Source organism: Theobroma cacao, chromosome 1 (assembly GCF_000208745.1).
Source record: "Theobroma cacao cultivar B97-61/B2 chromosome 1, Criollo_cocoa_genome_V2, whole genome shotgun sequence".
Lineage (NCBI taxonomy): Eukaryota > Viridiplantae > Streptophyta > Magnoliopsida > Malvales > Malvaceae > Theobroma > Theobroma cacao.
In genome coordinates, this window is record NC_030850.1 from 32,116,050 (window position 1) to 32,129,240 (window position 13,191).

At 35.1% G+C, this 13,191-nt stretch overlaps 2 protein-coding genes across 18 annotated transcripts; one reads left to right on the forward strand and one right to left on the reverse strand.

Annotated features, from left to right (window-relative positions):
• LOC18613724 (probable WRKY transcription factor 23) lies at window positions 711–3,148 on the forward strand. Of its 3 annotated transcripts, none has more exons than XR_001929488.1 (4): window positions 711–1,289; window positions 1,601–1,744; window positions 1,871–2,343; window positions 2,635–3,148. XR_001929488.1 is itself a non-coding variant. In XM_018127572.1 (3 exons), the coding sequence occupies exons 1-3, from the start codon at window positions 910–912 to the stop codon at window positions 2,262–2,264; spliced, it is 918 nt and encodes a 305-aa protein (XP_017983061.1). In that variant the 5' UTR covers window positions 711–909; the 3' UTR covers window positions 2,265–2,589. The 3 variants fall into 3 exon arrangements, 1 of the variants encoding a protein (XP_017983061.1); XR_001929489.1 differs by having other exon boundaries at window positions 2,638–3,148; XM_018127572.1 differs by lacking the exon at window positions 2,635–3,148 and having other exon boundaries at window positions 1,871–2,589.
• LOC18613727 (flowering time control protein FCA) lies at window positions 3,751–11,073 on the reverse strand. Of its 15 annotated transcripts, none has more exons than XR_001929482.1 (16): window positions 10,582–11,070; window positions 10,341–10,411; window positions 10,061–10,139; window positions 9,797–9,879; window positions 9,640–9,691; window positions 8,642–8,712; window positions 7,978–8,044; window positions 7,305–7,384; window positions 7,138–7,202; window positions 6,545–6,604; window positions 6,113–6,452; window positions 5,126–5,284; window positions 4,865–5,035; window positions 4,516–4,588; window positions 4,192–4,231; window positions 3,751–3,895 (listed from the first exon to the last, which is right to left on the reverse strand). XR_001929482.1 is itself a non-coding variant. In XM_018127556.1 (15 exons), exons 1-14 carry the CDS (start codon window positions 10,907–10,909, stop codon window positions 4,526–4,528), a joined length of 1,650 nt encoding a protein of 549 aa, XP_017983045.1. In that variant the 5' UTR covers window positions 10,910–11,070; the 3' UTR covers window positions 3,751–3,895; window positions 4,516–4,525. The 15 variants fall into 15 exon arrangements, 11 of the variants coding, with proteins under 11 accessions (XP_017983045.1, XP_017983011.1, XP_017983037.1 ...); XR_001929486.1 differs by having other exon boundaries at window positions 4,841–5,035; XM_018127556.1 differs by lacking the exon at window positions 4,192–4,231 and having other exon boundaries at window positions 4,904–5,035.

Below are 13,191 nucleotides of genomic sequence, written 5' to 3' on the forward strand. Positions count from 1 at the left end.
TAATAAGACAATATAAGCCTAAAAGATTACAACCTCCACATCATTTTATTCAAAAGACCAAAATAAAAAATAAAAAAAAAATCACCACCATCTTATTAAAACAAAAAGAAAGAGAATATCTTATACAAATTTACTTTAGAATCGTGTGAAATGATTCAAAATTTAAAAAATAAAAATAATGATATTGTGTGTAAATAATATAAATTTTAAATATTGAAATTAAAAAAGCACAATTTTGAGTTGTTCAAATCGATAATCTTTTGAATATTTTAATTTCAGAATATTCTTTAAAATTAGTTAAAATACTATTTATAGAAATGTTTTAATATTAAATATAGTAATTAACTATTAATGGGATGATTTTTAATGTATTAAAAAGATATTATTGTCTTTTTTTTTCATTTTATCTATTTTTATTTAATTTACACGTAGACGCAGGGGCGCAAGTATACACAGGGGACAAACAACAGGGCTGAGTTTTCCAAAGCCAAAAGGGCTTTACGCCGTTCACACTGCGTGAACCAGTTAACCGGTCAAAATCTACGTATGAAAGCGTCGACCATACTGTCGGACCAACGATGAGCTTATGCGTTGAATGGCTACCGGCACTGTTGAATGTCCGTACAAAAATTTGACCTACAATTGCCAGTAAATTCTTTGGTTGCCATTTTGCCAACCCATCATTATAGCTCTCTCACCCTTTCTCTCCATTTCCCTATAGCGAAAAATCTCACTTTCTTCTAAACCTAAAACTCTCTCTCTCTTTCACCTACCTTATAAATCAGATCAACCCTACTCCACTCTTTCCTTCTCTTTCACTAAACAAAGCTTCACTCCCTCTCTTTCTATTCCTTTCTCTTGTGAGTGCAAGTCTTTTGATGAACAGAAAATTGGAGTTTTGATTGATCCATGGAGAGCAAAGAGGGTGTAAAGATGGAAGATGTTATGGGAAACTCATCACCGTTTTCTGATTATATAGCGAATAGTTTCCCATTACAAAGTATATTTGATTTGAGTGAAGGAGAGAAGATGCCATTAGGGTTTATGGAGTTACTGGGTGTTCAAGACATGAGTATTACTCCTTTATTCGATATGGCACAGCAGGTACCATCTCTTGCAACCCAACCTCCAAATCCAACTTCGACGAAGATCGACTCTCCTCCTGAGGTTTTTAATCAGCCTGCTACTCCAAACTCTTCGTCGATATCATCAGCATCGAGTGAGGCTGTCAATGATGATCCTGTTAAAGCAGAAGACCAAGAAGAAGACCAGCAAGAAACCAGAAAACAGTGAGTTTCTTTTCTTTTCTTTTCTTTTCTTTTTTAAAAAATTTTGTTCTCTTTTTATTTCTTTTCTTTTAAAAAAAATAAAATAAAATAAGGAGAGAGAGGAGAAATCCGTGGAAGAAACGACCAAGACATGGATGGGCCTTTAATGTCTATGTTTGAGTTTGTGTTTTGGTTTACTGCATAACAGAAACCCCATTTGGAAACTAATTTGGAAAAGAAATGAGGTTTTTTGTTTTCCATCAAAGTGATTTGAAGCTGATGAAGAATTGTTGGATTTTTTTGGCTTTTGGCGTTTGTGATGGTGGGTCTAGGTTGAAACCCAAGAAGACAAATCAGAAGAGACAGAGAGAACCGAGATTCGCGTTCATGACAAAGAGCGAGGTTGATCATTTGGAAGATGGGTACAGATGGAGAAAGTACGGCCAAAAAGCTGTAAAAAACAGCCCCTTTCCTAGGTACTAACTTCAATGTTTAACCCATTTTAGTCCCCTCATTCCGTATGCTCTTCTTTTACCACTTTACATAAAATTTCAGACAACAATTTTTAATGGGTTCATTTGCACTGTTTCTAATTTTCCAAGGAGTTATTATCGTTGCACCACCACCTCATGTAATGTGAAGAAAAGAGTCGAGAGATCTTTCAGTGATCCAAGCATTGTGGTAACCACTTACGAAGGTCAACACACTCATCCCAGCCCAGTCATTCCTCGTCCCGGTCTCGGTGGCTCTCATCTGACTTCAGGCATCTCCGCCGGGGCAGCAGCAGCTTTTGGCATGCCAATGCAAAGGACTCCATCTCACTATCAGCAGCCATTTGGCAATGGCTTGTCTCCTTTGAGCGTTGGCCATAATGGTTCCAATATTAACGCCAGTTTTCTTCATGAGAGGCGTTTTTGCACTCCAGGGCCGTCTTTGCTTAAAGACCATGGCCTTCTTCAGGACATCATACCATCCCACATGCTGAAAGAAGAGTAGATTAGAACAATCCATTACCGCTATGTAATTCTCTCTCTGACTTGGGTGAAAGGAGGTGTAGATGGAAATCAGTTCACTGGTATGTAATTTTCTTGCTGACAGGTGGCGATTTTTCTTGTAGAAGGAACCCGCTAGCCCTTTATACAAACCTTGATGAATATTATTACTGTAACTTGGTTCTACTTTTTGATCCAATGCAAGAATTACTTTCTTATTTGGGGTTGGTTTTTTTCTTTCTTTTTTTTTTTTTTCATTTTTGCCTCATATGGTGGTTCTGGATATGTAGAGATTATACACCACGGAAATTTGGTTCTTTCTTCTTTAATTCATCTGACTCCTCGTTTGTCCTATATCTTTGTTTTTGTTGTAGAAGGAATGTGCATTGATTCCCCCATTGAAAGTACTGCAGTCGAGATTTTGAGCGCTAGGGTTGTCTTCAGAGAGCAATTAATGTGGAAGCTGGAAAGCTTTCTATTTGTCTGGGAATCAACGAAATCCAATTTTTTTTCGTGGCACCGAGGCCTGCAAATTGTAAGGATTTGGTGAGAAAGAAAATTAAATGTGCTGTATCTAAATATGCCCGAGGCAGATGGAACAATAAACTCGACTAGACGTCCTTTTAGCCTAAGCTACATAAATAACTCTACTCTTCTTGCGTCCGTGCTATGCAACCCATTGCTCATAGATTTGGTTCAATGAAATGGTGGGGGTTTGGGTGGGTAGAGGGGCGAAGAAATCCATTTACATAGACATGCACTATGGAAGCTTGATTCTTTTATTCTTAATCATGGGGCTGGATTTCACATCGCTATCCACTGTTTCTTTGTGGTTGTACGTCTGCTGGCCATGTGAATTTGTCACTGTTAAGAATATTGTTGCCAGGTTGATCATTGGGAAAAACATGGTGATGGCAAAAGGGTAAATTAGCTGCCTTTCATTTAGCTAAAACAATATCCTCGTGCCTGTTAGTCAGATGGTCCATTACGTGATTCCTAGGGCCTACCACCGCCACCGCCAGCGCCAGCACAAGACTGTTACTTTTTTATTACACCGTAATAATGTAATAATGACCATTTTTATCCTAGCTAAGAAAATTTGTCGCAGCAACAAAAGCAACATAGGACGATATATCAAGTTCTGAAAGCTACATTCTTGAATGCCCCAAGCATGGTTACCCTAGGCCTTTTGGCTAGCCATGACAAAAGAATAGTTAACCTTAGTCTGCAATTAATTCATAGGTTACCAAAGGGTGAAAGCGTGACGCGGGGCCTCTAATGTTCGGCCTACTAATAACCCCTTAGGAAATTCCTATGCAATAAGGACCTAAGGAATCTTAGCCTGACAGCAGTTCCATTTCCACATGCTTCCCAGAAGATGGTCACCGCAATGGGTTTAACAACATTTAGAAACTTCCTTCCATAGCTGTAAATTTCCATATTTTCATTCTGTACAATGAACATTAAAAACAGCAACAAAACAACATACATATAGCAATGGATATAATATTTAAAGCAACACATCTAACATTCAATCTCTAAGTGAAAATCTCGTGTACATAAGTTAACGAACACAAAAAAAAATCTGTATTTCATTAACAGGGTTGTAACTACATCAGCAGTCTTCAAGTTAACCTACCAACATTTAACCACTGTTAGCCAGGAAAGAAGAGACACGAGGAAGGCGATGAAAAATAAATTAATTATTATGAATAAAAATCAAAACCTATGTAGCCTAATAACAACTAGATGATGTCCCGGAAAGAATCACTCAGAAAGCAATGTCAGCAACCTCCCTCCACCCGAGTCTAATATACATGCCTTACAAAGCTGCTTCTACTATTTCTAAATTAAATTATCCCGCTTCGTGTGCTTGTTTTTGAGAATAAAAACTGCAAATAAAGGAAAAACAATGAAAAATGCAGACATACATAATCTTTGAAGATTCACTTCGTGGTTCTAAAAAGTTCTCTGCACAGCCAAAATCATCAGATTTCATTTATCAGAATGGAGCCTAAGTTATAGCTACTGTAATTACAATTAAGAGAGAGAGAGAGAGAGAGAGAGAAGATGGTGTGGTTGAGGAGAGGGATTGTTCTAAAGCATTGCATTTGTGCCTAATCTCCATTTGTGTTTCATACTATCATCACAAATAGCAACTTGTTTATAGAATGGAAATAGCATGAGAGGCTTAGAGAAAATGGACAACCAATGAACTACAGTTCAATCAGATTAAGTGATTAAGAGGCTTGCACCTGATACAATTTAAACACAAGTTGGATCAACAATTGGACTTGTTTCTGACTTGATTTGCAGATGGTCCACTCCCTGAAAAATCAGAACATACTGAATTTCAGTAAATATACCTTCATTTAGAAAATGCCATAATAAGAGAACAGAGTATGACATAAAGCTTCCACAGATGCAAAACACATCAACAAAAGTTGAGTTTTGCAGAAAATTAAAACATCCATATAGATACTCATCAGTTACATTTACCTCCATGTCTCTGGGTTGAAGACATGGTGCAATGGGAATAATTAAGATATATGTTAGAAGAAAAAAGGAACAAATCCTAACCAATGTAGACAAAGGTTGTTAGACCTTAAATTTCTGATGCATGAGACAGGTGTGAAGCTGCACCTCTTGATTTTGAATAACTTGTTCTGTAGAAGGAATGGTTGAGTGAGAATGAAGCTGTTGGCCAGGACTTTGCAGCTTTTGCTGCTTCTGCAACAGTTTCTCAAATAACATGAATTCCTCAGGCTTCTTCCACTGCAACATGAATTTTACATAGATTGCTCAAATTGAAAGAAACTCTAAAACTGCAAAATGCAACAAAGAAATATAAGGCATGAAACTTACTCTGCTTTCACAAGTGACACAATTATAGTAATACTTGTATCCATCTGGGCAGGTGTGTTCGCTCCAGTCGCACTCTAGTGGAGCCACTGTCTCAAGACTTTGGGTTGTAGGTGCAACTGACGTGGCAGCATTTGTCTGGCTACTTCCAGCCTGTGGAGACTGGAGAAATATGTTACATTGGAGTAAAATATTCAGTTAACAGCACACCATCATATGAGGGGAAAATAAACAGAGTAGGAATCTTTTTTTTTTTTTGGGGATAAAACAGAGAAGGAAATCAAAAGATAATACTATCAACATTTTGAAGTGAATCCTTTTGACAGGCATCTGCATGGGCATTACCTGTCAGGTATCACAATTCAATAAATCATTATCCAAATAACCAATAATAAGCATGCAAGTGACCTGAGAACTACATCTATTTTCTATTAAATTCAAGAGTTCTTTCTACTGATGCAGCTTGTTAAGGCTCTGAAAATTTGGAAAACTCCTTTTCTTTTATTAGGAAATACAGAAACATCCAGAACAATCTCAGACCTCATGGATTTTTTAATTGTTGTTAATTATATTGCAGCAGTGTATCTATTAGGCTAGCGACTAGCATGGAGCAGTTTATCTTTTAGACAAGTATGATCCAGGAAATGCATATCCATCAAAGAAGGCATGGATTCATAACAAGCATGCAGTATCTTTAACTCATAACACCATCTATAATGCCTCAGTCAAGCCTAATCTTAGGAGCATTGATGGACAAAAGCTCCAATATTAGATTAACCTTTCAAGCGACATCTACTCAGTACTCCAGAATGAACAGTTTATTGATATGAACTTTTTTTTTTTTGAATTTGTAAATTTCTTCAGATCCATAAATGTATAAAGTGATCAACGTGAGTTATAACACATGGGTCTAAATGTACGCAAACCAAGACTTGAAAATTTTTCTAGTAACAAGAAAATAAAATCACAAATACTCCATCATCGAATTACCTCTAGCTTGGGTACATATGAATTCTGCTGGCCTACATTTTGTGATGATGGTGGCATCAGAGGTAATAGTTTCTGCTCAGAGACAGATTGGTGAGATGACTGAGAACTTTCCTGAGGAGTTTGTATTTGCTGTAATGGCAAGGAAGTCGCCTGTGATTGTGCTTGCTGTCCTGGAGGATAAGATTGATGAGTAAAATGAGATGCTGCAACTTCAGGGTTTGCCCAATGAGAAACACTCCGTGGTTGTGAATTTGTCAAAATGTGTTGCACAGGGTATGATGCATTAGGTGGTATACGTCCTGCCATTGGGTCACCAAGATTTGGGCCATTTGGCACAGGTCTGGAGCAAGTAAACAACAAAATGGAAGCTCCATCAAATCTATTGAACAAGAAAATATTAAAAGATAATGGCGAAATAGGGGTAAAGGTTACCCCATAGTCAACTCTTGAGGATAGGAGCCAACATTTATGGTGTTAAACGTATAATTTACCCTGGAAAGAAAGCGAGTGCAACAACATGTTAACATAGTTTAACTATGAATTCATTTAGTTGTACCAACTTAAACATATCATTAGAGCATGCAGTTGTAAGCCAAATGAGACAATAAATCATGTTTCCGTCAACAAAACTCAATGTCTGCCTTTGGTTCCAGTTGATTTATAAGTACAAATCAATGACTTCAATTCTAATATCCTTCTGGGCTTCAAGTACAAGAACCCCAAATTAGAAAGTTATTGCCAAAAATATTTCTGATGTATGCATTACAGTTGAAGATAGTAGAACCAAAACTACCAAATTGGCTTTGCTTCATAGCAGGTTGATGCAATCTCCAACTAGGAAGCCTGATATGAATATTCATAAACAGATCTTAAAGTATGTACATTAGACATCCAATCAAATGGCAATCAGTTAAGTCTCTGGCATGACCATAAATGTAATTCATTCATAATCTGATCGTAACACACAAAGCATAAATTAACAATTCTCACAATTCTGAAACAAAATAACGTATCAAGGAGCAAACCTTGGTTCTCCATTCCTGGGTCTCTTAGGATTTGCAAATCGAACAATCAATGGCTGGTCACAACCCTAAAAGAGGTAAGGGGATGAAAACAGGCAACTGAATCAGTAATCTTCATTGGCATAAGTAAAGTAGGTATACATAACAAAATGATAATCAACATGCATTACTTTCATTGTGAAAATTCCATTTAATCCTTTGATTGCTGCCAGGGCCATTTCTCTACGAGAAAATTGAATAAATCCGCATCCTTCAGAAAAGCATAAACATCTATTTCAGAAGCAGACTTATTGAAAGCTTGATAATAGTCACTAACAAATTGCCATGATTCAAAAAGGAGAAAAGGAATTGAAACATGCATAGCTAAAGAAATCAAGACAAGATGGTCTAGCAATGGGCTTGATGAGTCTTTAATCTTTGAACATATTTAACTTTTGATTAAGAGTGTTTTAGGTCTACAGAAGAAGCATATCACAAGAAATCACTGGAAAATTATAATGATGCCTATATTTCTTGACAAAATCATAATTCCATACACTCTTTTAGATTAATCAAAGTGGAAAAGAGTTTTTCTTTTATTAAAAAAAATGGCAATGATTATATAGGGGTGAAATTTTTTGTGTCCTAAGTGTAAGAAAACCAAATTATTCAAAAGACCTACAAATCCAAACTAAAAGATAAGACAACTAGATATAACATTCAAATTTCAATTTTAAGCCTGGAGTTAATTCATGGAAACTACATTGGCATATAAAGTAAATACGTTTTCCAGTATGTCCATTCTCAGCAAGCAGTTTGGAAATTGACTGTGGAGAAAGAGATATAATAGGGATAAGAACAAACCACGATTTTCCCTGTGCTCATCACGCACGATGTAGATGTCTTGAACATTACCATAAGGAGAAAATATCTGACACAAGAAATATTCAAAAGATACCTCACAAAAGTCAATTAAGAAAGTACAATATCACAAAAGAGGTTCATGTTATTTTTTCAGTGAATTATTGACATGTGAATGAAAAAAACCAACAAAGAGATAACAGCATTTTGGGAGACAGGTTTATGATCAAATGCAAAATCCTACATAATCTGAGTCAGGCTGGTAAAGTATTGACATGCATGCATACACACCCATGCATCCATATAACCTAAGCAGAATAAAGTTAGTCCGTTACCTAATACGAATTAAGCAAATAGAACCTATCATGCATGTATTCACACGCATGCAAGCAAGTGCAGTTGTAGAATATTCTTGCCCATGGGCTGCTTCATCACATTGCCAGTGCTATGGAATGAAATGCACAGCACATACATATGGCAATGGCTAAATCCCTGGGCAGAATGTCCGGCCACCACCCCCCCCCCCCCCCTCCATCTTACACCTCTGTTATTGATTAACCTCACACATCATATTAGACTTAAGAAATCGTATCAAACAGGAGAAATAAAATTATCTTGTAGAGGTGCAACCAACTGAGCATGAACTCTCAATGAATTCGGAACATACTTCTTCAATATCCCTTTTTGAAGCTTGTTTGTTTAAGCAACCGACATATAATTTGTCTGGAAGTAGCCCTACTAAGAAACAAATAAAGCACTCAGGATAAATAAAGACAGAGAAGGAACGCAAAACATTATCACAATCTTGAAATTATATACTTAGCAAAATATTGAAAAAAGTTACAAAAGCAATATATATGACTAAGTGAAGACCTAGCAACATGTGCTCATGAAGGTTTCTTTTGCCTTTTTTCTTCTTTTGAAGGAGGAGTGATCCATGAAAACTGTTTTCTCACAGCAAGATACCTTATGATCAATAAAATCTAAAACTATATTACAATAATTTTATTTGTTCAATCTAAAGAAGCAAAAAGAGTAAAGAGGACTTTTCTCACAAAGGATATAACCTACTCAATCTGTAGAGATAAAGAATGAGTAACAAACTAACATTCTGAAACCCCTCATTTTGGTGACACCAAATTCACCATAGCACTTTAATTCCTTCCTCCTGGATACCATGGAGAGAATCATTACCCCCCAATCAAACAATAGGATACTTGTAATCATTAAAAAGGGAGTGCATCTAAGCTAAACAAAAATTTCATACCCTCCACAGACAAAAAGAATAAGATTTTCCACAAAACAAGCACAATTGATGCTTAACATGTTCCATAACCATACTTCTACAAATCAAGATGTATTTTGCAGGCAATCCTTTCCAACTAGAGCCAGCAGGATACTATTTCAAGCAACTTAAAGTACATAATCCAAGTAGTTTCGAGATACAAGCAGAAAAACCTTTTATGTTCATTCAGCGATTCTCATTTGCATAATAGGCTCCTCTGCGAACATAATCATATTGTCTATAGCAGAATAAACAGTTAAACATGTAAAAGGATGGCAGGATTTTCATAGTGTGAATGAAATAGTAGACATATAGAGTATATGAACAAGAAAAATGGTTCCAAAAGCAATACATGTAAGTTCTAAATAGTAAACACTTACCAAGGCGATCTCGTTCAGCATCAGCATATCTGACTTTAACGGTAGTCAGTTCCTGGAAAAAGCATTTACTAAAAAGTGAACCACTACCCATAGAAATTAAAACAGTAACCAACAGCCTTGGAAGACTACTTTATTAGATTGCGACAAAAGAACTTACCCCAGGAAAAGTATACTGATTGTGCAAAGCTGTAATAGCTCTGTCAGCTTCCTCAAATGTTGCATATTTTACAAAACAATACCCTGAAACAGCACAATTTACACTCACGTCAATAGAATTACAGAAAAGACTATTGTCTGGTGCCACTTTAGTCTAGGAAAAACAACCGTCTGGATGCAATTTGTGCACTTTGTATAGAATAAACATCACCAGGTATGCATAAAATTAATCACAATAAATTCTAGAATAATAAAATTTGTATACCATGTCGTTCACCAGTTTTCTTATCCTTTGGTTGAATAACCTGAACAACATTTCCATGTTCTTGAAACAAGGAGCGAATCTAACAAAAACAAGAAAATATCCAATAGTTACCCATGTCACATACTCAAAGAACTCTTATAGGAAAGTTATACCATTAGGAACTAATACTTATAAGAAGCATAATCCACTTCACACATCACATTTTAGTTATGGATTCAAGGAAGCGGGTGTCGGACATATAGCGAATAAAAAATTGTGAAAAAAAATGATAATGGCTTACAGTTTCTTCAGTTGCTATTCTTGGAACCGTTGCAACATAGAGTTTTGCAAGACTGCCTACTTCAGAATGCTCTGATTTAAAAAAAAAAATTAAAAACAAATGTTCTTTAGTTACCTCCTCCAATGGATAAAAATGAAAATATAATTGAAAAAGGGGCAATTGGACACAACCGAAGTGAGCATTAATTCTTAGAGTTGAATAAAAGGGAAAAAAATAAAGATAAAGAGTAACGTAACGGTACCTGGAGAAGCTCCTCGACCGGAATAATGAAACCCTCTCTTTCGACTGGAATTGGGACCGTTGCCACCGTTGGACCAGAACGCTTCGTTTTGTTCACTGCCAGGTTGATGGTGGTCGGGGAATTGTTCAAAGTGGTGGTGTTGGTTAGGCTGTTGGTGTTCGAATTGCTGGTGGTTATGGTGGTGGTTGTAATGGTGATTGTGGTGGTTGTGGTGGTGGTGGTAGTGGTCGGAGGAGAAATTAGGTCTGTGGTCATCAGAAAACCAAGGAGTTGGATTTAACGGTTGGTGATCGTTTAACCGTTCTCCGCGGTCTCTGTGCCTCTCCATCTATGCTGACGATTGGTTCGAAACCCTAGAAAAATTGGAGGAGTAAATACGAGGAAAAACCAAGTGCAGAAATTCGGAGCCTGAGACTACCGCCAGAAAAAAAATAAAATTTTATTGAAGGAAAGAGGTTGAAAACTTGGAATAGCAACAGTTCCTTGGTTAGTGGACAAGAAGATGGGGGGAATATGGTGAATGAATTGAAATGGACCATCACTTTCCTTTACATGGGCTGGGTCCAGATGTAAGAAGACATTAGTCCATAGGTTTTTTTTTTCCCGGATTGTCCATGGACCTTATATTTCTGGTACAGAGGAAAAATACATCTTGTTCATGTATTAGTATTTGTGTGAACAATTTTTATTTTAAAAATGGTATAAAATGTAAATATTTTGAATAATAAAATTTGAAGTATAAATAAATCAAATTTTTGAATATTAATTTATAAAGAATTCAGTATTATCAAATTTAAGAAAAATGTTTTTACTATAAAGTAATTCAATAAAATTATAATTACTATATATAAATTGAATAGATATTATTAATTTTTAATATAAAAAATATTTAAAATGACCATGTAGAAATAAGATCAGACTTTATCCCAATTAGTAAGTGTATTTACTTCTTAATTTGGATTGTAATCCTATTTGATACTACTATGCACAATTGTAAATATTTAAACAAAAAATGATAATTTAGACATACAATGAGTAAAAATATCTTTTAAGATAGAAAATGAGAAATTAAATTAGGGTTAGTAGTTACTTTTAAGTTTGAATTTCAATCATTGTCTCCTACTATTATGTATAATTGTAATATTATTTATATAATAATTAAATATTATTTAAAATGACAAATCGCAATTTAAAAATATAATTAGTAAAAATATTGTTTATGTCTTTGATTTTGATTATTGTCTAACACTATTACATATAATCATCAAATATTTTTTATATAATAACTTAAAATTTATTAAAAATGGTAAATGAAAATTTAGAAATATAATGAGTATAAAGATCTATTTTCGTCAATAAAAAACTTTCAGCATCCAAACTTCAATATAACTAGTTATTAACCAGCGTTACGTTGCGATATTTACTGTTTGATGTATAATTTACAAATTATTTTAAATACTTAAATAATTTAATAATATATTTCATTTATAAATTGAGTAATAAACTAATTGTTAACAACAATGCATAGATAAATGTTGTTAGTAATATTAACAATAATTTATGAGAAAAAATAGTAACTATGAATAATATCAAAAATTTTTCTAGTATTCGTAGGTTTTTAATAGTAGTTTAAGTGAATTGATCAAAATAGAAAAATAGTTAGAGTGAAGAAAATGAAAAGAACCAAGTTATGTAAGAATATGAGGGTAATATGTTATGCAAGACCTTACTGCAAACTTCTATCAGTGCACATTATCCTACTAGTTAATATCTTATGCATGTACAAAGATAATTCATCACAAAATATACAAAAAGTCATTTTATATTTAGCAATGAAGAGCTAACACTATGTTGTCCAAAAACAGGATAAAGTTCGATTTGTACAAGCCATTTCAAAGTATGCAATGTCAATTTTTTGGACAACATCGTAGAAACAGGATGGCATTTATCAAACAACAAAAGTGATCTCACGACAGTGATTTTAGATTTTCAACGACATTTGTCTCCTTCAAATATAGCACTGAAACAAATATTAAATAATTGTCATAAGAGTATGCAAAAAAAAATTCTATAATTAAGTGAGAAGATTGTAAAAATTGGGTAATTGCTAGAAAAAGAAGATATACCTTTTAGGGTACTTTCCAAATGCCCCCTCATTTCGGTAACGAGAATGGAGCAAACTAAATTGTAAATCGCTCTTTCTATGTGGGTAACTCTTAAAAAATACAATGATAGAAGAACAACTCAAATTTCGATCTCACATTAGAAAAAAAAAAAAAAAAAACCTCAGCATCTGCTCATCAGTTTCATCGAACTCGGAATTTATTTTGTTGCCCTACGTCTTTCCCTTCATCTCTATGATCAATCGCACTCGAAATGTCGCCCGCCTAAAAGGCTTTCATAGATTTCATTGGAATCGGGTCTAAACCCCCTTCCTTGACCCAAATCCTATCGTCACTTCGTCAATCCTTTGCTGCCCAGAAACACGTCGCAGGAATCGCATATCCATGCTAAGCTTGGAAAGGACAATGACCTTGCCAATGAACTTAGTGGCAATGTCTTCGGTGAGGGCAAACTTGGGGCAATGGTGATGATGGAAAGGCAACCAGG